The following is a 24,522-nucleotide window of genomic DNA, read 5'->3' as shown; positions in this document are numbered from 1 at the left end:
CTCTTCCTCCACCTGCAGGAATGTAGAGCTGGAACTGAGATGAGGCATCGTGGGTAGGATGGTAAGACAGCATCCAGCTCTAATCACACACCCACCCTCAGGACAGTCCTCAGCCCTATTGTCAAGACTAGCAAATCAGTGTACATTCAGGCAGGGCTAGGGGATCTCATGTTTTAATTTTCAAGAATGCCCTGCTTTAACCAGCTTTTTTGGTTGATTGGTCAGCCTCTGATCACAATGGCACTAGATATGCTTTTAGAGATGTCTATATTGTAAGTACTCAGAGAACAGAGCCTAACACATCTCACTAAGCCTTTTGCACATTCTAGGAAATGGTAGTGTCACAAGACCCTCTTCCTTGAAATTCTCTTTGCCCTCATGATTCACAGGATGAAATACCAAGCGCGGTGGTGATGTAATTTGGGACTTACTCTTTAGAAAAACAATTCCTGAAGACTCACTGTGGTCAGTAGTACAAAAACTAGGATAGAAAGGGCTTCTTATTTATGTTCTGTTGGTTTATTTCAAAGAGATTGTTTAAAGAGTGTTTGTTTCTGAAAGTTCTCCAGTCATGTTTGTGGAAGGTTAGCCTAGTTTCTCAGATACTGTAGGTGCCTCTAGTGTGTCCTTTGAAGTGACTACTGGAAAATCATGCCCACCCTGGAGATGGGTGTCATTCCCCAAGAAGACATGTTTGGGTCCTCCAAATCCATAAAAAGGAAAAACTGAAACAATTTTGTTTTCTTGCTTTTGGCATAAAGTTAGAATTTCCCACTTTCCTGCTTTTTAAAAGTTTGATTTCTTACTGTAGTGTCCTTAAATGAGTATCAGATTTCACCCCATAATATTCTACAACTGTAAAGATCTACTTGGAGTAGATTTGCTGCCTTGAAATAACCTGTGGAGAGTTTGAATGTAGTTCGAGAAAAAAAAAAAAATAGAAGAAACTTCAGGAAAAAATACTGTGTTTAACCCCTTACTGGGTAATAATCACACTTTCCTAACATAAAAGATGTTGATTGGTTTTCAACTTTTAGAATATACCTAGGCGATGGCACCCCACTCCAGTACTCTTGCCTGGAAAATCCCATGGACGGAGGAGCCTGGTAGGCTGCAGTCCATGGGGTCTCTAAGAGTTGGACACGACTGAGCGACTTCCCTTTCACTGTTCACTTTCATGCATTGGAGAAGAAAATGGCAACCCACTCCAGTGTTCTTGCCTGGAGAACCCCTGGTGGGCTGCCGTCTCTGGGGTCACACAGAGTCGGTCACGACTGAAGTGACTCAGCAGCAGCATAGAGAAAAATGGAAGACTGTTGACAAAATAGAAGAACAGAACTTTTACACAAAGTAAAAGAGAATGAAAAGAAGGCCTACCTGGAGTGTGTATGTGGGGAAGTGGGGGTAGGTGGAAGGAAGGGTAGGGTGTTAACATCCTTATCTTGTGAGGTAAATCACTGAGAGAGACCGACTCTAGCAGGGAGAACAGGAAATTAAAGTGGAAGTCTGTTACTGAAAGTAGAAAGGTAAGTAGTAGAGCCTGGTGTGGGAGAGGGAGGGGCAGTTGTAATGACAGGACAGCTTGTGTTTAGAGAGATGGAGGGGATCACCAAAATAAGGCAGCTGTTACCTCTGGGTAACGGAAGAGTGGGATGGAAAATGTTTGTCCTTCATTATAAGCCCTTCCACGCTATTTGATTTTTAAATTATGTATGTATGTTAACATTCGTACATTTGAAAACGTTTTAAAGCAGGAGGCTTTTGCTCCATATTATAACATAAATTAGCAATGGCAAAGAGGTGTGAGGATGGACCGTCTCTTTCTCATATAATTCATTTTGAGTTAAAGAACTTAACGTTTAAACCGTTTGGCAGCAGTAAGTAGTTACCTCTCAGGAATGTAAATGCTTAGGATTTTTCACAAGATTTGGGAATGGAAGAGTCCCATTTTTTAACCCCCCTTTTTATTAGTAAGTAGTATGTACGGATGTTAAGAAGTAAAAGTAAACCAGGAATGTATTACGTTGGAAACACAGACTTTGCTCCTGATAATGAAACTTTTTTCCCTGTTTCTTCTCTTTCTCTTCCAGAAGCCCTTCAGAGGCCAGTAGCATCTGACTTCGAGCCCCAAGGTCTGAGCGAAGCAGCTCGTTGGAACTCTAAGGAAAACCTTCTTGCTGGTCCCAGTGAAAATGACCCCAACCTTTTTGTTGCACTGTATGACTTTGTGGCCAGTGGGGATAACACTTTAAGCATAACTAAAGGTAAAGGAGCTGTGGGCAGCTGCTGGTGGTTGCAGGAGACAGAGATCAGGGGAAATGTGGTTTGACTGGCCACACCTTTGCTTGCTGAAAGAGCTGTTTGAAGTGCAAAGAGAGCCAGAAAAACTAAGAGCATCTTTATGAGAGTCACTTTTCCTTCAGGAGAAAAGTTCTTGTATAGTTCTTAGCAAAATAGAGCTTTCTCTATTTTGTATTGAAAAAAACATTTGGACCAAACACTGAAAACCCTTTTTTTTTTTTTTTTAAAGAAAAAGTATTTTTCTACAAAAAGCTTGCTTATGTTAGAAACTAGGTCACTTGAATAATAGATTTATAAAAACTGTAGCTATGTATTTATCTACATATTCACTGTAAACAGGAAACTGTATACTCATACAGTTCTAAATGCATATATTTATATGGACCTGTTAAAATGAAGTAGATATTTAGGAATTTGGAGATTTTTTTTTTTTAGTAATCACAGAAGAGTGAATGAAAACGAACGTGTTAGCTTTTAAAACTGACGTGTCCAGTTCGGGTGTTTTTCTTCTAAGGTGAAAAGCTCCGGGTCTTAGGCTACAATCACAATGGGGAGTGGTGTGAAGCCCAAACCAAAAATGGCCAAGGCTGGGTCCCAAGCAACTACATCACACCGGTCAACAGCCTGGAGAAGCACTCCTGGTACCACGGGCCTGTGTCCCGCAACGCCGCCGAGTACCTTCTGAGCAGCGGGATCAACGGCAGCTTCTTGGTTCGGGAGAGCGAGAGTAGTCCTGGGCAGAGGTCCATCTCACTGAGATACGAAGGAAGGGTGTACCACTACCGCATCAACACTGCTTCTGATGGCAAGGTAGGTGGCCCTAGGCAGGGATAGCAGTGGGCCGGGGCGGGGACCAGAGAACCTGCCGCTGGGCTGCTAAGTTCTTGCAGCAAAGCAAGCAGATGTTTGAAACAGCAGGTATCATCCCACTAACCTGGTCAAAGACCCTCTGTGGAGGAGCAGTCGTATGCAGTTAGAGGTCTGCAGCGTGATGTTCTTTCATTGTCCTCCTGGAGTGGTGTGGTCAGCAGTTTCATAAGACAGGTGGACTGTCTGTTGGGTTGTGGGCATACTTCTTACATTAAGACTCTCCCTTTTTAGAAAATCTCTTGTTATAGTAATTTATCCTTAGTGAGAATTCACACAATAGATGATTATTTTTAAAGTGAAAGATCACCTTAATAGTACCTCTCCAAAACAAGTGTGGTACGTGACCTTCTTCCTGTCGATAAAATCACATGTATGTGTAATATTTTAAAATAAACACGGGAGGGTTCAAGTCCCTGTCTAGGTACCAAAAAATAAACAAAATAAAAGATCTTTTAAAATAAACATGGGATCACATTATACCTATATATTTCCAAACCTGAGCTATAGTTTTGTAAAGGAGTTGATATATATGGTTTCTTGATCTTCCTATAAACAGTCATTAAGAGTCCATGAAGGGAAAGGAGAAATTAACGTTTACTGAGTTCCTACTATTCTTTTAAACCTCACTTTAGTCCTCAGGACAGATAGTGCTTTTATCTGCATTTTTGCATTAAGGAAATGAAGGTTTGAAAGTGAAAGTCACTTAGTTGTGTCTGACTCTTTGCGACCCCAGGGACTAGACAGTCCTTGGAATTCTCCAGGCCAGAATACTGGCATGGGTAGCCTTTCCCTTCTCCAGGGGAGCTTCCCAATCCAGGGATTGAACGCAGGTCTTCCGCATTGCAGGCAGATTCTTTATCAGCTGAGCCACAAGGGAAGCCCAAGAATACTGGAGTGGGTAACCTATCCCTTCTCTAGCTGATCTTCCTGACCCAGGAATCGAACTGGGGTCTCCTGTATTACAGGCAGATTCTTTACCAGCTGAGCTATCAGGGAAACCCCCAGTGAAGGTTTAGAGGGATAAAATTTCTTTGTTGAAGATCACATAGTGAGTCATCGATGAAACCAGGCTCAGATTCCACTGTCTGCTTCACGCTGTCGTTGAGGGTGTAGATAGGTGGATTGTTGGCATGGGTCCAGATGGTGTATGTATTTTTTTAATAACGTGTAATGCATGCATATGGTTTAAAAACAAAAAAAAAAAGAAAATCAATTGCCGTGAAACATAATTCTGTCCCCTAATTCAGTTCCCCTGCCCAGAGGCAACCACTGTGACCAGTTTCTCCCATAGTTCCCATGCGTATACTTGTTTATACTTTTTAAGAAACACAAGTGATCCATAATATACACTGTTCCGCATCTTGCTTTCTCAATCTAATAATATATTTTGGAGATTGTTTTATAGCAGCACATTCAGAGCTGCCTCATTCTTCTTAATGACTACATAGTATGGACGAACCGTCATTTTTTTAAGCAGTTCCCTGTTGGCCAATTTTTAGGCCGTTTCCAGTCTTCTGCTATTATAATGCCGTTATGAGGTGGATTTCAAGCCTTTAAAAAAAAAAATCTCAGCTCCCTGTAAAAAAAAAAAAAAGCTTTACACCACCATCCCATATACACACTAGTAACAGAAGGTTCAGGAAACCCTACTCATTAGTCTTACTGTATGTAATGCACTCTGATATTTTGTATACCATTCTGTTCTGTTCCATTTTAAAACATTCTGGACATAATCCACTAAATTTATTCCGTAGACCCCACTGGTGGGTCATGACCAGCATTTTGAAATTACACTGCACATACTTCTTTGTGTACGGTCCAAGTTATGCAAGATAAGTTACTAGAACTGATTGAAGGTTATTCGTATCTAAAACTTGTATAGATGGTGCCAGATTACTTTCTTTAGGAATTGTGCAGATGCATTTTCTCACCAGCAGTGTTGTGAGAGCGTGTTCCCTTTCCCCTCCTCAGCAGTATGTTCTCAGACTTGCAAAAACCTCTCTATCACTGACTGGTAAAGATGATACCTCATTATATTTACTATACCTGTGCTTCCTAAATTCATCTTTTCTTATAGATTTGAAGTATACCAAATTTACATTTGTATTTAGGTATATTCTCTTTCATTGGTCTGTCTGTACATATACCAATACCAGACTTTTTAATTGTACGACTTTATATTTTAATATCTGGTGGGGCTAGTCCTTTTTTTTTTTTGGCCAAACCTCGGCAGCAAGCAGGGATCTTAGTTCCCTGACCAGGGATCAAACCCATGCCCCCTGCATTGGAAGGCAGAGTCTTAACCATTGGACCAACCAGGGAAGTTCCTAGTCCCCTTTTCTTAATCTTGCTAGCATCTTCACGGCTATTCTCACACATTCATTTGTACCGTATAGACGCACAGTACGTGTCTTTTTTCAGTGTTCTCATCTGATGTTTTTCTGATCCTTTCCGTCACTGCCCATGTCTTTACACCAGCACCGGAGTCTGTACGACAAACAGCATAGTCTGCTGTTGGCGGGCGACCAGGGTGCAGCCTCATCAGCATGCTTCGCCGGCCATTGTTCTCAGCCCAGCTGTGGAGCCAGGTCCTTCCACTCCGCGGGTACATTCCAGGGTGCTGGACCCTTTGCAACCGTGCCTTCAGGCCGCAGGGGAGCCTTTTCAGTGAATTAGAACAGAGTGCACCACCCATGGCGGGGAGGTGATTTCCTGGAGCTGACAGCTTGCTTCCCATCTGTGCTGTTTACCGAGGGCGAGCCATGCTGCACCGCAGTAATCAGGCGAGGTCTGTACTGAACAGGATAATGGTTTCTTTTCCCTGGAGTTGTTTAATCAGCATCCTTGGAACAGATGCAGGGCAGGCATGATCTAGTTTGACAACTCATTAGCTGGGGGTTGGTCTGAAATATTGTTAAAGCGGGAGAGAGAGCAAGGCCTGCGTGGATACATAATCTGCAGCATTTGAGAGTCATCTAACGAGGAAGCCCGGCTCCCTGTCTGGAAGCTGATGTGTGCCAGGTGGGTTCCTTTTTCCAGGTAGTCCATGGGGAGCTGACCAGGCAGTGTCCACTGCTGGGCAGCTCATGAGCGTGTCCTAGGTTTCTTGACTCCCCTCCCCTCCTCTGCAAAGACTCTCCGTTCAGCTGTCCCAGCACCTGGAGACTTCTCAGCCCATGGGGTCATCAGGTCACACTCAAGGGGACTCCGTTGGGTGGGGTCGTATTCCTGGAATGAGTGGAACAGCCTCAGAGTCAGAGGGAGGGGGAGGTATTACAGCGGCGCGTGGGACAACGTGGCTCGGCACTGAAAAACGCTGCTCGCATAGCAGAGCTTTGATGCAATCCTTTTTGGATTTTGAAGGGGAAAATTTAAAGTTTGGTGGGAGGAATAGGCCAGGGTTGAATAAGTTTAATTCTTATTTTCAAATTAGCTAATCTTTAGAAAACAACTGAATTTTTAGAAGATTCTTCTCTCAGGCCCCAAAGGATTTCTTTCTGCCTCCACCCTCTTGGCTCTGGTTTCAGCAGCCCTTGTGGCTGGTCAGTCAGCCTGGGGGCCCAGAGCCCAGGACTCCAGGAGTTTCAGGCTAGCCTCTTGGAAGGGCCATACCAAACAGCCATTGCTATTTCCTGGGTGTCCTGTGAGGCTTAACAATCTCCAGATACCCTGGAATTTGGTTTTTGTTCTTGATGCTTTCTTAAAGTCTGGAACCCTTTGCCAACAGAATTAAAGCGGAATTAAAGGCCGCTGTTCCTCCTCCACCACCCACCTCCGTCATTCTCCCGTTGTTTGGTTATTTGTGTCTCTATCTTTCTTACTTGGGGGGACGCCACTGCCAAGCCCCACAGTTCCTCACAGCCCTCGGTAAGAGTCTTTCCTTCTTTTCTTCAACGAGCCGCCCAGTTGGCGTTTATTTTTGTGGGCTGCTGAAGTCACAGATTCGGAGTTGGCAGGAGCAGAATCTGGGCTTTAGCAGAGGTGGCATGATGGGGCACCAGCTGTATCCCCTCTTGTGTCTTTAAGACCTGCCCGCCCTGACACTGGCTCAGCAGGTGCAGGCACCTGGTGAGAAGCCTGCTGAACCAAGCTGACCTTCCCTAGTCCAGGAGACCAGGGGGAATTATTAGTAAGGACTGCCTTCCTGTTGCTGTTTGAGGCGCTTGGGAGTTGCTGGGCAGGTGTCACTTCCTAGCCTCACAGCCTGTAAATAACACGTCCGAGGTGGGACGCCAAGGTCTAAGGCAGCCATAGGTTGCTCAAGCCCGATGAGCCCGTGAGCCTGGCTGTCAGGAGGAGAGCTGTTCCTGGTGAGTGTCTCTGACAGGCCCCATCTCTCGGGTCCCCGTGTGATTAGGAAGACGTGCAGCCCTGGCTGAGCACCCAGAGTGTTTACGTAACTGGGCGCATAGCATGGTGACATGCCATTCATAATGCTCATTTCACTTTCTCCTGTGCACATGCCATGAATTCCTGATGAAGATTCCCCCAGTTCACTAAGCAACATGCCGCTCACAGACCAGCCCTAATCAGAAGGAGGCCCCCAGACTTGACTCTTAGAAGATGGCTGTGCCGTACGTTGAAGGGAGAGCAGTGTCAATATTTAATAAATGTCAGGATGTAAATTTTATGTTGAAAGATGAACTGAGTCTCAGGGTCTGTAAATTTAATTATTGAGAAGGATAAAGTTTGCCCAGTCAGTGAAACCTCCCATCATTCTGAAATCTTTTAACAAAGGAGCCTGAGAGGGAATCAGCTGAGACCAAGAACAAATTCTGCATAAACTAGGGCTTAGGGGAGCCATTAGCATTCTGTGCAACTGAGTGAACTTGATCCTCGGGTTGGGGAGCACCGCTTTCAAGCTGACAGGGAGAAATGGGTAATGAGCCTCGCTCCCAGGCGACCTGCCCTGGGAGCCCAGCAGGCAGAACAGGCTTTCCTTCTGCCTGTGCTATGCACAGATTTCCAGGCTGGGAGGGTCACTCTGGTCCCAGGGGGGTGCCTCCTTGGAATGGCTTTTCCCTCCTCTCGTCACTCCTTGGTAGGAAAAGTGCCCACCAGCTGAGCAGCCGGAGAGAAAGGACTTGGGGAGCTGGGGGTGGTCTGCAGCCTGTAGTAGTGCAGTCAGACTTTTCCAGAGAAGGACAGGGATTAGGAGCTCTCCCCGCATCCCCCACTCCATCATCTTCTTGAATGGCAGGTGCACTGGTGACTTAACACTGACTGGGGTGCCGTGTCGTCAGTGTGCAGACATTAAGCTGAGGGCAGGCTCAGCAGTGCCCTCCTCTGCCCGCCCCGACCCCACCTCGTTCAGGGGACCTGCGGGTGGCCCATGGCCTCTCCCGAGAGCGGTTCACTCATGGCTTGGTCCTCGGCACTCTGAGGTGTGAAGGTGGGGCCTCCTCACCCTGACTGATCCTCCCACCCAGAGGCGCCCTCTTCCTGGGGGACAAGCTCCCCAGGGCTGCAGGATCGTTCTGCACAGTTCTTGGGGTTAGAATTTTATTTTAGTAGAATTGCTACAAAAAGATTACAGATTATAAACCTCTAAGCCAGAATCATTCCTGAATATTCATTGGAAGGACTTATGCTAAAGCTGAAACTCCAATACTTTGGCCACCTGATGCAAAGAACTGACTCATTTGAAAAGACCCTGATGCTGGGAAAGCTTGAGGGCAAGAGGAGAAGGGGACGACAGAGGATGAGATGGTTGGGTGCATCACTGATTCCATGGACATGAGTTTGAGTAAACTCCAGGAGTTGGTGATGGACAGGGACGCCTGGCATGCTGCAGTCCATGGAGTTGCAAAGAGTCGGACATGACTGAGCGACTGAACTGAAGCCACAGTTTGCCACTGGCTTGCCTGATTTTTAAAAATTTGTCATCTTCCCAAGCAAAGAAAGATCTCTTATTAAGGACTCCAGTTTACCTCTTGAGAGCTATAGCTGGGGTCAGCTTGTTATATTTGTTGTTATTTCCTTCCTTTAAACTGTTTTTACTGCCTACAATTGCAGACATGCAGAGAGTAACGGAGCCTTCTGTTGCCAACAGCCGAGGCCGTGGCCCGGTCATAGGTGTTCTGGGCTTTCTCTTCCTGTTTTTTTTTTTTTTTTTTAAGTAGGGAGTTAATACAGCTGTAGCTGACTGATCCTGTTCCTTCTGTCCCTCTTGCCTCAGGCATCACCACTGTCCCAAATCTGTATTCCTCCTTCCCACATCTTTGCAGTTTGACCAAGGCTTACAAACACCTAGTTGTGATTTTAAAGATCCGTTCCACCTTGAGCGATTGTCAGCTGCCCTTAGTGAGCCAGCAGAGTCACTTACATGCCTGGATCCCGAGTGTTCTCTGTGAATTTTAATGTGAATTGGTTTTGGTAAGGAAATACCCCTTCACTGCCTCACTGAACCAAAAAGAAGGAAGAAAGAGAGCTGTCCTGTCCTCATGCTGCTCTCTGCCAGCCTCTGCCTTCCTCCCCTCTGCACGTTCAGACCAGGACGCCACACGGAGGGGTTTGCTGTGGGGGTGCTCACCGGCCGTCAGTCTCAATTCCAGACTGACGTGTATTTGTGTCTCTATCCCTTCTCCTACTTCCCTGTGCTGGAGGGGGCCGTGTGGACTCTGTGTAGCCCTCCACACCCCCAATCTGTCCTGAGAGAGAGCTGGCAGGACATCCCACATGGGCACGCCACGGGCATTTGCAAGTCTTGGCCTCTGATGCTTCCTGCTCAGCCCAAATCGAGGGAGTAGGAATGAGAAGGAGATTTACGTTTTATTTAGTGATTTTCACCTCTAATCACTGTTGTTGCTGTTCAGTTGTTAAGTCCTGTCCAACTCTTTTGCAGCCCCATGGACTGTAGCCCGCCGGACTCCTCTGTCCATGGGATTCTCCAGGCAAGAAATACTGGAGTGGATTGCCATTTCCTCCTCCAGGGGATCTTCCCAACCCAGGGGTCAAACCCACATCTCTTGCATTGGCAGGCGGATTCTTTACCACTGAGCCACCAGGGAAGCCTGATCACTGTTTAGTTCAGTGATTAGTTTAGTTTAGTTCTAGACAATTATATCATTATAAGTTTAGGGTAATAAACATAATTATTATAATTCATTTTCTTTTCTAATCAGCAAATACTAAGTTCTCATCTTTACTAATTTAACCAACAACATTTGTTGAGTATCAGTTATGTGCTTGTATCTTTTTCTGGACACTGGGGACACAGGATAAAAGCGGATAGCCGAAGGGCTCTATTCTTATGAAACTGGCATTCTGGTAGATGGAGACAGACAGTAACCAAGCAGGTAGACCAGGAATCATCAGCCAGAGGTGAGTACAGTGCAGAGAAGTAAGACAGGTGATGAGAAGACTGATGCTGAGCCGTGACTTTGCGTTGGCCAGTCAGGGAATACTTCACGGACGCTGCCAGTGTACTCAGGCTGGTCACAGAGAACCAGACGTGTGGCAGTCAGGCAGGTGGAGGATTTCACAGAGAAACACAGCGTGAGTGATTTTCTCCACCCGGGGTCCTGTGTGGAGGGTGGTTGCTCTGAGGGGCTGCTGTGTGTTAAGGCCCAGCACACAGAGCCGGCCTCCTGAGTCGTTGGGCTCTGTCTGCTCGCTGGCTGAAGGCTGTCCCTGTCTCCTCAGCTCTACGTCTCCTCCGAGAGCCGCTTCAACACGTTGGCCGAGCTGGTCCATCACCACTCCACTGTGGCCGACGGGCTCATCACCACTCTCCACTACCCGGCCCCCAAGCGCAACAAGCCCACCGTCTACGGCGTGTCCCCCAACTACGACAAGTGGGAGATGGAGCGCACGGACATCACCATGAAGCACAAGCTGGGGGGCGGCCAGTACGGGGAGGTGTACGAAGGCGTGTGGAAGAAATACAGCCTGACGGTGGCCGTGAAGACCCTGAAGGTAAGCCCGGGACCTGCCCGGCGGGCTGTCCAGCGAGACCAGGCGCTCGCGGAGCCTCAGTTCCGGGGGGCCTGTTATCCCCTGGGGCCCCGCCGCGCGCCCTCCATCGCCTGCCTGCACGCCCAGCCCCGGGCCCGACTCCTCGGCACACGCCGTCTGGGTTTCTGTGAGCGGGTTGACTCATTCGCCTATTCTCCACGTGTTTCCACATATGCTGAGAGCTGAGAAGTGCTGTGGGTTTTTTTTTTTTGGTGTAAAACGATTAGTCATTTGAAGGAGTTTTTTCATTCTATGGCAAGGGTGTTTGAAAGCTGTGGGTTTCCGTTCAGTTTGTGTGGCATTTGAATCACTTCCTATTGAGTTAAGAGGGCGGGGGCGGGTGGGCAGGGAATCTCTTGAGTTTTGTAGGAGACAAAACCAAATCTGTGAATTTTTTTTTTTAGATGTGAGAGCAGATGCACCAGGTGTTTCTAGTAGGTTCCAGTTCTCTGTATTATGTGTCCAGACTCCTGGAAAGACGAGTGTGGGGCTGCCCCACCAGGAGGCGTTATGAAAACATGAGGGCTTCTTGCTAACTCAGATACCGTCTGTTCTGTGCCCTTACTGTGGCTTTCCCTCTCAGCTGATGCCTAGTGTTTTTCGTGTCCAGGCAGCTCTTAGGACGCCCAGGGAGAAGTTTTCATTTCCAGGCCTCCACCTCCTTAAAAGTGTGACCCACAGTTTTAGCTGTGGCGAGAGTGTCCCCTAGTGTTGACCTGCGTGGTTTTCACTTGTTTTAAATAAACTCCCAATTCCATTGAGCTGTGCCCAGGAATGGGAGAGAGGTGAGCCCCGTTTTGCAGCTATTGGCAAAGAAGCAGAACTGAAACACCCACCCCTGGGGAAACGAACCCGAGTGTGTATGCGCTTCTTCTCGAAGGTCGTTCGGGTGCACGTGGCCAGAACGCCTGCCCTTTCGGGACCCAGTTAATTCCCTGATGCCCTCATTCAAAGGCATGACAAAATAGAAGTTGTGGTTTCTGGTTGATACGAAGTGACACTTTAGAGAAAAGATCCCATTCTTTAGTCCCAGATACCAAAGGTGGCTTCCTGGCCTTCGTACTGACTGCGTCCCCTTAGCTTGGTCCTTGGATGCAGGATTGATACACTTGGTGAGGGGGTGGCATGGGTGTTTTGAGGACTCCTGTATGTTTTCCAGATAGTGAAGAATTTGGTAAATGCCTATCAGATTTTAAAAATCCTCTTATTTGCCAGACCCTGAGCTTAACACTGGGACTGTGACAAAGGAATCGGACAGAGTCCTTGGCCTTGGGCTAAGTCTAGGTAGTTAGAGCTGTCTAGCTGAAAGTAGGTAGTCTGAAAAGTGCAGGTGTCAGTCTCTCAGTTGTGTCCACTCTTTGCGACCCCATGGACCGTAGCCCAGCAGGCTCCTCTGTCCATGGAGTTCTCCAGGCAGGAATACTTGAGTGGGCAGCCATTCCCATCTCCAGGGGATCTTCTTGACCTAGGGCTCGAACCTGGGTCTCCTGCACTGCAGGCAGACTCTTTACTGTTGAGCCACCAGGGAAGCCCTACTTAGGTAGTCTAGTTAGTAGGAGAGATGGGTCAGTGTGCCACTCACTGCACCACGTGTGACGGAGGCTGTGATCGCGACAGGAGCTCAGAGCTGTAGTGCCGCGTGGGGACAAGAGGAGGGACGGGTGAGCGCTGCTGGCCAGGGAGAGGGCAGGACGGGCCCCGAGCCAGCCACAGAGGAGGAACAGGGTGAGCGAAGGGACGGAGCTGGGAGAGGGAGGTAGGGGGCAGAGCAGACTCAGCACGTCTCAGAGCCCTCAAGCCCGCCTGAGGAGCTGGGGTGCTGTCCCGGAGGCAGTGGGGCACCCTGAAGGTTTTGATGCACAGGAAGAAGGTGACTGGATTCACCGCTCCTGGGGCAGCCCTGTCAGCAGGCTTCGAATGAGCTCAATGGAGGCCTGGCGACGGCAGGGAGACGCGTGCTCCCACGTCCCCATGTGACCATAGCTGCAGACCAGGCCCCGGGAGACAAGGCCTCGGCTGGCTTGCAGAACTGGTCAAGGCCCAGGCGCTACCCACACGCTTGCCAGGATTTGCCAAAGCCAAACAAGAGGAAAAGCACAAATAGACGGCAGTCTGGGAGAGGCCTGTTTGAAAACTTGAGGAGGTAGCAGTTGCACTTGGGAAAACCGTAGCCCACTAGCTGTGCCGAGCCGTTGTTTTCTGAGTGACTGAAGAAGATGCTTCTAGAGGAGAGGCTCCCTGGAGCTCGGGGGGTTTTTTATTCTACCCGTATATCACAATTAACTGGAAGTGGGTGCCTTCCAGAACGTACTTCTCTAATGATGTGTTATTAAGCTTTTTATACTTTTAATGATTTTCCCTAAGAGCCTTATTAACTTATGATCCCATAGTTCATGAAAAAGAAATTACAGAATATAGTTGCATAGATTTCTGTGACTAGTCAGTCATTCCCAGTGGCAGCTAATTAGGGAAGGGGGAGTGTGTCATTTTCTAGAGGTGGATTAACCCAGTAATAAGGTACTGAGCAATGGCTAAATAAACGATCCCTCCTTCCAGCACACCCTGCTCAGAAAGCGTGTGCGCAGTATGTTTCCCGCTTCTCAGATCAGCCTGCTGTCAGCATTTGGGGCGTTCATCCCCACTACAGACGTGGAGAGTTTGTGTGGGCTCTAAGTGGCAGTGGTAGCTGTCGTTTACTGATGCTCCCAACGTGCCTGGCAGAGTCTGAGTGCTTCATGCTCTGCATTGAGCATCTCATTTAATCCTTCCAACCTGAAGAGAAGGCTGCTGATTACCCCTTCCGTTTCAGAGTTGAGAGACCTGAAGCAGGGGGAGGTTCACTAACTGGCCTGGCGTCAGTTGCATGGCTGGCAGTGACGGAGGCAGAGCGTGAACCCAGACATCCTGCTGCAAAGCCCAGGTCTTTCTAAAAATTGTTACACAGCATCCGATTCCTCGTATACCATGAAGAATACACACAAACTACAGTTGCGCACCTTAAAAGTCACCTTTTCCCAGTCCCCCCCGCCCCGTTCCCTTCCCCCACAGGCTGTGATCTGCCTTTCTCTTGAAGACACCTTGGGAAGTCCTCATGTTCTAGCCCAAGCTTTTGTCCATTTAGCCAGTTCTCACTGAGGCCCTCTTTGTCCTTCCTGTTTGGTATCGCGGGGCCCTCTGCAGACAGAACCAGACCCTCCTTAACCAGCGGGGGGAGCAAGGCCCTGCTCTTAACCACCACTCTGTACTGCTCCTCCAGGCAACACTGGTCTCTTTGCTTCAGGGCAAAAGGAAGACCAGAAGAGAGAAAAAGGGGACCCTAGGTTGACCCCTCTTGCCTGAAAAATCCCATGGACAGAGGAGCCTGGTGGCTGCAGTCCATGGGGTCGCTAAGAGTCAGACACGACTGAGCGACTTCACTTTCACTTTCACTTTCACTATCATGCATTGGAGGAGGAAATGGCAACCCACTCCAGTGTTCTTGCCTGGAGAATCCCAGGGACGGTGGGGCCTGATGGGCTGCCGTCTATGGGATCACACAGAGTCGGACATGACCGAATTGACTTGGCAGCAGCAGCAGTAGCAGCAGGTTGACCCCTGTGGTGGGAAACTGGAACTACAACAAAGGCCTCCTGATGGGGAACGTTTAGTTTGAATTTTGACAGTCTTCAGTCTTGAGCTGTCTAGTAAAAGTTTGTACATCAGTCATCTTTGTATAAAACAGCTGTGTAAGTAATATAATTTGGAAAAGTCTGCCATTGATCTAATTGTGTTAATATTGACTCATAAGCTAGCTGACAAATTTACTGTTAAAATAGCAGAAAATCGCACTGTTGAAAAAAGTTGAAGCTTAGCCTGTACTCATTTGTTGACCTGTTTTTCCAGTAGGTGATATATATACATAGTTTCCTCCACCCTTGAGTTTAACGTCCTTCCGGAAATAGTCCACACCTGTGTTACCTTTCTTAACCACGTGGTAGCCTGCTATAGACACTGCTCTGAACCTTCTGTTACTGTATCTTGGAAGTTCCTCCTTGACAGTACTTGGAAGGTGGCCTTGTTTTTGGTTGGTATTTTAGTATCTTACCAGCCTTCCGTAGATGTGTGTCTCCTCTCCACTACTTTGCTGTTACACGCAGTACAGGGACTCTCCGTGTTTGCACATGTGGGAGACTGAGCTGGTAGGTCAGTTCCTCAGAGCAGAAACTGCTGGATCCAAGTGCTCGTACCAGTGTGCACTCCAGCACCCGTGTGGAGGAAGTGCCCGTTTTCCCCACCTGCACCAACACAGTATGTGTTCGGTTTGGGTTTTACATTCATTACTGCCCCGCCCACCCCCAGGAAGCTGGTCTTACTGGAGAGCTCCAATCACGAGCAGAGAAGGGAAGGCCCCAGGACACCAGGAACCCCGTCCAGTCTCCACGGTCGCTCTGGCTTCGTGAGGAGCCACGTGCTGGGGAGAGGGGCTGCTGCCCTGTCGCATGGGTTCCCTCTGGCCATGGAGCTCAACACGGCTACCCTACTGGGGACCAGAGTCTGGGGTTCCTCTCCGAGATCGTCTGTTATGGACTTTTCACTTGAGCTTTAAGCTCCCCACCTGATTTGTGAACCAGCTGCCTTCCTCACTCTAGCTCAGAACCTCCCCTGTCTCTCCCGTGTGTTGATCCTGGTTGAGCCAGTGGTGCGGGATGGCACTTCAGTGTGCTTGTAACTGCCCTTCTCTGACGTTGGGTAAACACGAAATGTGGAAGCTGATCTACCTTAGACACGAGCCCAGCTCAGCCAAGAGGGAGGTCTGGAGAGGACTGAGAGCTGGGCTGGACTTAAAAATGGTGTACTCTCCTGTGCCATAGAATTCCTGCTCTTGAGGATGAGGCCAGTGAGCAAAAAGGATGAAGCTACCTGTGACATGTTGAGTCTGAGAGAATGTGAAAAAGACCCCAAAACCAGTGTTAAGTAAAGTCTTCCATACAGCAATATGTTTAGCCTGCTTCTCAGGAATAGAGATCAGCTGTCTTAATAATAGTGACAGTGAATCCCCCGGAGTGGTGATGACCGTGTTCCGAGTGCTGCCCTCGGCGCTCTCTGTGTACGAGCCAGGTAATGCTCTTCTTTCCATGCGGTAGGCGAGAGAGCAAGTCCAGCGATACTGTTTCCTGTCATGTAGGTGACTGACCGTGGTGACGCAGCAGCAGAGCTCGGTAGGGATAACTCACGAGCATCCTCTTAACCACTGGGCCAGCCACAGCTTTCATCCGCATCCAGTCAGGCCTCGTGAAGAGAGGCCAGGGGACCCATCTCCCTCCTTGACAGACAGGACTGAAATTCACAGCCTTTACTCAGAGTGTGGCCTTCGCCCTAATCATTCAGAATTCCTTTTATTTTACTATGTAAATGGAAGAATCCTCTTCAAAAAGGTGATGGAGATTTTTAAAATGAAAGGACTATAGCAGGATAGCATCAGGGCTATTTCCAGTTGAACACAGCTACCAGTGTAGGATGCTATTGAACCAGGCCTGCTTCCAGCAGGGGGAGACAAGTTCACACAAGATTGTCCTGAAAGACAAAAAACAAGGAGTTATTTATACTGTCCACATGCCGTGTGTGCGTGTGTATGAGTGAGTGAGTGAATGAACGGAGAGAGAGGAGAAGGATGCCTTTGAAAGCCGCAGTGTTCCTTTGCACGTCCACACCCCTCAAGACCTGGAACGTGGTTCTTGTAGAAGAGTCAGTACTACAAGAGCAGTGTTACTTCGGAAATGATCTCACTCTGCGTGGTTCGTTATGGGGGCCTTTACGCCCATGAGCCTTCATTCGAGGGCTGCTTATTGAACATACTGTTGGCTGAGCAAGAGTCTTACAGGCCCGGGTCCTTCCTTTGAGTGGCGTTGAACCTGTGGTTCCGGCAGGCACTTGCCCTCCAGCCATCCATAGTAGTGTGTCACCCTGGTAGATCAGAGCCCACCGCCCCAGAGACAGCGTGGTCCTGCAGTGTGGGAGACCTGGGTTTGATCCCTGGGTTGGGAAGATCCCCTAGAGAAGGGATAGGCTACCCACTCCAGTATCCTGACCTGCAGAATTCCATGGACCGTGTAGTCCATGGGATCTCAAAGAGTGGGATGTGACTGAGCCACTTTCATTTTCACCCTGGTAGATCAGAACCCACCACACCAGAGACAGCGTGGTCTGTTCAGCATGCTCAGGAACATAGAGGACTTGAAGAATTAAACAGCCAGGAAGGTGGCAGCAGGGGTGTATTCTTTTCCCACCCATGGAGCTTGACACAGAGTCCACCCAGGATGTTTAACTGACCTTAGAATGGCTCACCTTTTTTTTTAAGCAATTTTCTTTCTTTATTTTTGGCTTCGCTGGGTCTTTGTTGCTGCATGGCTTTTCCTTAGCTGCGATGAGTGGGGCCGCCACTCTAGAATTTCGGTCCATGGGCTTCTCATTGCAGTGGCTCCTCTTTTTGCAGAGGACAGACTCTAGAGCACGCAGGATTCATTAGTCGCAGCTCGTGGGCTCAGTAGATGCTTAAAAAAATCTGCAAACAGTAAACACTGGAGAGAGTGTGGAGCAAAGAGAACCTTCCTGCTCTGTTGGTAGGAATGTAAATTGATACAGCCACTATGGAGAACGGTATGGAGATTTCTTTAAAAACTAGGAATTAGTTGTGGCTCATGGGCTTAGTTGCTCTGCAGGGCATGTGGAATCTTCCCAGATCAGGGACGGAACTCTGGCCTCTCGCATTGTTTGGTAGATTCTTTTCTTTTTTTTAATTTATCTAATTTTAATTGGAGGATAATTGCTTTACAATGTTGTATTGGTTTCTGCCATACAGCGACGTGAATCTGCCATAAGCATACATGTGTTTCCTCGCTCTTGAACCTGCCTCCCACCTCCCACCGCATGCCACCCCTCGGTTATCACAGAGCACCAGTTGAGCTCCCTGCTTCATACAGCAAATTCCCACTGACCGTTTTACATATGGTGCTGTGTGTGCTTCTATCTCGGTTTGTCCCATCCTCTCCTTGCCCACTGTGTCCACAAGTCTGTTGTCTGCGTGTCTCTAACACTGCCCTACAAATAGGTGCCTCAGTACCATTTTTTTGGATTCCATATGTAAGACTTAATATATGATATTAGTTTTTCTATTTCTGATTTACTTCACTCTATGTAACAGGCTCTAGTTTCATCCACCTCACTAGAACTGACTCAAATTTGTTCCTTTTTATGGGTGTGTATTACTCCCTTGTATGTATGCGCCACAACTTCTTTGTCCGTTCATCTGTCATGGACATCTAGGTTGCTTCCAGGTCCTGGCTGTTGTAAATAGTGCTGCAGTGAACGTTGGGGCACATGTGTCTTTTAAAATAGTTTTCGCAGGGTATGTGCCCAGTAGTGGGATTGCTGGGTCATACGGTAGTTTTGCTGCTAGTTTTTTAAGGAATCTCCATACCGTTCTCCATTGTGGCTGTTATTAATTTACATTCCCACCAGCAGTGCAAGGAGGTTCCCTTTTCCCCAGACCCTCCCCAGCATTTGTCTGTAGATTTCTTGATGATGGCCATCACCTCATACATTGTATTTTGATTTGCATTTCTCCAGTAATAAGCGATGTTGAGCATCTTTTCGTTTTATTAATCATCTGTATGTCTTCTTTAGAGAAATGTTTGTTTAGGTCTTCTGCCGGTTTTTTGATTGGGTTGTTTGTTTTTCTGATGCTGAGCTGCTGCTAGGTGGATTCTTTACCCCTGAGCTACCAGGGAAGCCCTCACCATTTCGATAGGGCAGTAAACTGCGTCTACGTTTCAGCCCCACCAGGCCCTGAGCTGAGTGATTCAGGGGCTGACGCACATCCTCACTGGTCCTGCTTCACTGGTAAACACGTTGAGCAGAGCAGGACAGCGCCCAGTAGAGGGTGACCTGTCCTCGGGAGGTCATCCCCAGGTGCCAGGGTGGGAACCGGCAGCTACGGTGAGGAGGACACTTTAGCTCTTTGTTTCCCAGAGGGGCCGCAGGTACAGTGTAAAGAAAGCTCCACTTTTACAGTAGTTGATAAAGCTTTCTTCTTGGGGAATCTAGTTTTCAAGACGTGCTCTCCCCGTCTCCCCTGCAGTCTTGCTCTTCAGACAGACTCAGACTCCATGTTGAAACCTGGGAGGGGACGGTCTCACTTCCCTCATTGGCCTTTATAGCAACAGACTACGTCACATCTCATCCACTGGCTTCTTCCTTCGGTGGTCAGAAAAGAAGTCTCCCCGACATAAGCCCACCCCCACGATCTTGATAACAGGGCCAACCCCAGGACCCAGCACCACAGCACTCCGCCCTGATAGGTGAGGAAATGTAGCAATATTGTCACATTTGCTCTGGGCGTGTGCTAATATCTTTGTCTCCCCTTGGCATTTAAATGCTGTGAGCTCGCTGAAACATGGTGTGGGCTGGTGATCACATTTATGAACCCATTGCTAGGGGAGCTGCCAGTGAGGCTTGTTTTAGGGTCTGAGTAAATTGACCTGACAGGTAGTGGCGATTGCTTCATTAAGGGCCGCACAAGACCACGTTCTTAAGAAACTCAGCGTCCTCTCTTGCTGCCACATCTTGAGGCCCTGTTCTTTGGTAGTGCTATACATCTTTTTGTGTCATCAAGGTCTCTTCTCTTGAATCAAGTACCTTTTGGATTCTTCAAGTGATTTTTTTTTTTTTTTAATGTTAAACGTTTTGGGAGTCCTTGGAAACCAGCCGTTCCTTAGGGGAGTGGTACCATGATTGTGGTGGTTGCCTTCACACATCTCCCTCCCTCCCCGTAAACTTCACTAGGTGATGGAAACAAGTAGTGTGCATGGAGCCACCAGAGCAAGTCACCAGCATACCCAGCCAGCTTCGCTGTTGTGCTCAGGGTGAGAATTCAAAAGCTCTGCGCCATAGTAGAAAATTCTTTGTGCCATCGGGCTGATGCCTTGGAACCTTGGAACTTTGTGCCTTGGAACCTGTCAAGAAGGATGTCGTGGTTGAAACCGGTGGACCAGGATGATTACCTGTCGAAGCTCCAGCTTGTGTTAACCGTTCAAGTCGTACTTCCCCACTTGAACACTTTCCTTGCTGAGATAATTTCATCACTTCCTTCTTTCCTGCAGGAGGATACCATGGAGGTGGAGGAGTTCTTGAAAGAGGCTGCAGTAATGAAAGAGATCAAGCACCCCAACTTAGTACAGTTACTCGGTGAGTGTGAGGAGCGCTGAGCTCTGAATTAAACTCTCCGAGCGATACAGGCGCTGTTGAAGCAGAGGTGAATGGCTCACTGCCTTAAGGTTTCTGGTCTGTACATCTGTTCCCCACCTGTATCAGCCCTTGGTGCAAAGAGACCTGTGTGGAATGGGGGTGTGTGTGTGTGTGTGTGTGTGTCCATGTGCCCACACGCGTGAGAGAGAATGTTACAACTTTTAAGCTGATACTCAAAAGTGGTCAAGCACAAGTCTCAAATCAATATCTTGAAACCTAAGAATTTCAGAAGTTCCTTCCTGAAGCGATTCTGTACATAGAAATATCCATGTATCCATTGGGGTGATGACTTAGTGTGTTTGATGTGGCTCAGCCTCTGCTCTTGAACTCAGTGGCAGCTTGTTTCCTTGAAGCCCATGGGCTTGAGAGGAAGAAAAAAGGGAGGGGGTGGGGCACGTCCCTCCCGAGGGAACATAATCTGAACCCACGAGTGCATGGAGTCATCGCAGGACGTGGGCCCGGGATGTAGGGGCAGAGAGAGAATCCGTCTCAGAAGCCTCGTTCTTCAGGGCTCATCTTTTCTGGTGTGTACTCCGTTGGGAGCGGAGTGGCACGCTGAAGCCTTGTCTCGTTGGCAGGGGTCTGCACCCGGGAGCCCCCATTCTACATAATCACTGAGTTCATGACCTATGGGAACCTGCTGGACTACCTGAGGGACTGTAACCGGCAGGAGGTGAACGCCGTGGTGCTGCTGTACATGGCCACGCAGATCTCGTCCGCCATGGAGTACCTGGAGAAGAAAAACTTCATCCACAGGTAGGAGCCGCGCGAGGCTGCCCTCCCCGCACCAGCGGAGTCGCGGGGCAACCACGGGACCGGGCATACTTTTACAAAAAAAAATCCCAACCTACAAGGTCTTGTGGCTCGGCCTCTGAATTTTTTAGCGTCGGCAGCTCCTTGGACCTTGGAGCAAAGGCGAACACCATGTTCCTGAAGTTGCCAGCTTCGGGTGTGCGTCCAGGACTGCACTCAGCCCGGCCTGGCCCTTGGACCCACAGAGTAGTTATCCCCAGGCTGAGAAGTATGTCACTGCAGAATCATTTTGGACTAAGAGGAATACTGGGTGAAGTTTGTCAGAAGGCACCTCTTTTCGTTGGCAGGGCTCCTTGTGACATAGGGCACCTGTTGCTCCTCCAGGGCTGGGGTTCATCAGTAGTGTCGTGACCTCTTGCCAGCAGCCGCTGGGGCGTTTCTCCCCCACAAGCTCTCAGAAACGGCCCTACATGGCTTTTGTTCCCGTGTTGTGTGTGTATGTGTTTTCCCCTCCCTTCTGGTAATTATCATTTCATTCTCCACTTAACTTGCTGTCATCTGGTTCAGGGATGTTTCCACCATTGTCAGGATTGTGTATGCGTAGTTCTAAATTAAGCATCTTGGCTGCTTCAAAGCCTGGAGTGTTCTGACCTTCAAACATGCCACAATTATCTTGGTCTCCACATTCTTTGCTGGTGGAAATGGCTTCCTAGCAGAGTGACGGCCTGTGCAGGACAGGGCCTGATGGGCTTTGCCGGAGTCTTCTATACAAGATGTTCTCCAGCCACCGTGGTGACCTTTCCTTCCCAATTAAGTCAAGTATGAAACCTGTACACGGAACTTCATAGTGAGAAGTAAGAGGAGCGTGTGTGAACTGCTGGCGGTGCCTTGTACAACAGATTTTTCTCTGGTCCATGAGAGTCTGCTTCAGAGGCTCCTGTCACTCAGGAAAGTGAACCCTCTGAGGCTGCAAATTGAAATTTCTTGACTTCTGGTTTGCCTTGCACGGCTCGGTTCATTCTCTCTTCATTCACGCAAACTTAAAATGCTTTACCGAAATCCTATTAGGCACCACCCTCCTGAATTTCCTTTCCCTCTCATTGCTGGTGATCAGGCTATCTCTCCCAGCCATCGCCTTCAGCGGGGGCCTCTCTTCATCCCGCTTTCCAGGTTGCCTTGTGATTTCATGCTTAATGTCCGTGAACCAGAGATTAGGCTCCTGCATCCGTGGGAGAATCAGGAGGCTAAAGGAAGCTGATTATACAGGAGAGAATCCATAGGATACATTTGGATACACATCAGGAAGAAATAGGAAAGTGGGAAATACAATTTGGATAAAGAATGTCATGGGCTCTATTTTATCCTGTTGAGTCTAAATAGGACAAGCAGAGACTCACGCTGATGTACGTTTCTCGAGATCAAGGCCTGGCCTGGATATCTGCTCCTGGTGCCTGGCACAGGGCAGGAGTAGCTGAACAGACTCTTAAGGACACTGTCCCCAGGCATCATCGGTGCTTTACTGTGAGTTCACTACCACTCACAACCACCCTAAGAAGCAAGCACCGTTATCATCATCTTATGGGTGAGAGAACCGAGTCCTGGGGTGATTCACTCACTCCAGGTCGTGGGGCCAGGGAGCCTGTTCCCCCGCCACCCGCTGCGGGTAGAGCTTGGTCGTTACTATTTACAAGCAGATGTATTTATTTAGGATCTCCATTTTCCCATTGTGGGTGTTGCCCCTTGGTAAGCAGTGGTGGAAGATTTGTAAAGCTGGCAGTCAGCCAGGAACTCACAGATAAACTGTTTCCTTTCCCAGAGATCTTGCTGCCCGAAACTGCCTGGTAGGGGAAAACCACTTGGTGAAGGTGGCTGATTTTGGCCTGAGCAGGCTGATGACAGGGGACACCTACACAGCCCACGCCGGGGCCAAGTTCCCCATCAAGTGGACGGCGCCCGAGAGCCTGGCCTACAACAAGTTCTCCATCAAGTCGGACATCTGGGGTAAGGGCCACCGCTCTGGTTTTGTCCTCGCCCTCGTCTTGGGGAGGGGCTGTGTCCCCATTTTGCTTTCTCTCCTTGCCTTTTGAGTTCCTTTTCCCTTGCTCTTTCATTTCTTTCTCATTGCTTCCTTCTCTTTTTGTTTCTTTTACTTCTTTTTCAATTTCAAAAATCTCTTCTCCCGTGTTTTCTCTCCTAAATAAGGTAAAAATGAGGTTTTTTTTCCTCTTCGAAAATAATTCAGATGAACTCTTTCCCCCACTTAACAACTTTATGTCTTCTTCACTCTTAGATTGCCTGGATGTGCAGGGCAGCCAGCCCACCCTGCAGGCACCCAGGGTCTGCCTCTGCGGAGAGAATGCTGCAGAGTCTGGTTTGAGATTCAAGTAGAATGTTCCTCTCCGAAGCCTTGTGTGACAGTATTTTATTTTTACTTTTTGTTATGCAGATTGTCAGCAGGCAGTCAAGGAGGCAGAGTTGCCTGATGACTCCAGGCACTTGCCACCCCCAGCTTTGCTGTCTTCACCTTGTGGTACCCTCTCACCCTATACCCCCGCCCAGCCCCAACCCTTGTTATTTCAAAGCAAATTCCAGACAGCATAATGTTTTGTCCATGAATATTTCATATGTCTCTTAAAAGACGGCTTTTGTATTTGTAGAACCGCAAGTTGAGTTTAGTTTCTGGATTTTGCGTGCTTAGTCGCTCAGTTGTGTCCGACTCTTTGCGACCCCTTGGACTATAGCCCACCAGGTTCCTCTGTGCATGGGATGTTTCAGGCCAGAATGCTGGAGTGGGTTGCCATTTCCTTCTCCAGGGGATCTTCCTGACCCAAGGATCGAACCCGTGTCTCCCGTGCCTCCTGTATTACAGATTCTTCACCTGCTGAGCCATCAAAGAACCGGTTTCTAAATATTAGCAAATATCAATGTTCAAATTTCCAGTTAATCATAAAAGTCACCCCCTTTTTTTTTTATCTGTTTGAATTGGGGTGAAAATACAAATTTCCCAGTGCAATTAGTTGATGACATCCTTTAGGTCTCCTCTCATCTGTAAACTCCTTTCTCATCTCTCTGTGTGTCTCGCTGGTTATTTGTGGAAGAGATCCTGCCATTTGTCCTTTAAAGTCTCCCACATTCTGGATTCTGCTCACTGTTTCTCATGTTCCTCAGTCTTCACTATTCCCAGAAAATGGGTAGTTGGACCTAGGCACCTTGATCACATTCAGGTTTGACTTGTTTTGTTTTTGTAAGAGTACTTCATAGGAAGGAAGGTACCTTTGATCAGTAGCCCCGTAATTCTTGATTTTCCCTCTCTGTCTAGAGCCACTGATTGATGAGGGGCTTGCCAAGTGACAGTTCCCA

At 48.2% G+C, this 24,522-nt stretch overlaps 1 protein-coding gene across 2 annotated transcripts in view; it reads left to right on the top strand.

Moving 5' to 3' along the window:
* ABL1 (ABL proto-oncogene 1, non-receptor tyrosine kinase) overlaps positions 1 to 24,522 on the top strand; it is a 142,024-nt gene that overhangs the window by 106,564 nt on the left and 10,938 nt on the right. For both annotated transcript variants that reach the window (XM_070378833.1, XM_070378834.1), the window contains exons 2-7: positions 2,091 to 2,264; positions 2,816 to 3,111; positions 10,816 to 11,088; positions 20,265 to 20,349; positions 20,988 to 21,165; positions 22,979 to 23,163. In XM_070378833.1, coding sequence (XP_070234934.1) covers positions 2,091 to 2,264; positions 2,816 to 3,111; positions 10,816 to 11,088; positions 20,265 to 20,349; positions 20,988 to 21,165; positions 22,979 to 23,163 — 1,191 coding nt within the window. The remainder of the gene's footprint in view (positions 1 to 2,090; positions 2,265 to 2,815; positions 3,112 to 10,815; positions 11,089 to 20,264; positions 20,350 to 20,987; positions 21,166 to 22,978; positions 23,164 to 24,522) is intronic.

Source organism: Bos mutus, chromosome 11, assembly GCF_027580195.1.
Source record: "Bos mutus isolate GX-2022 chromosome 11, NWIPB_WYAK_1.1, whole genome shotgun sequence".
In the NCBI taxonomy this organism is placed as follows: Eukaryota; Metazoa; Chordata; class Mammalia; order Artiodactyla; family Bovidae; genus Bos; species Bos mutus.
This window is presented reverse-complemented; position numbering and strand designations above follow the sequence as displayed.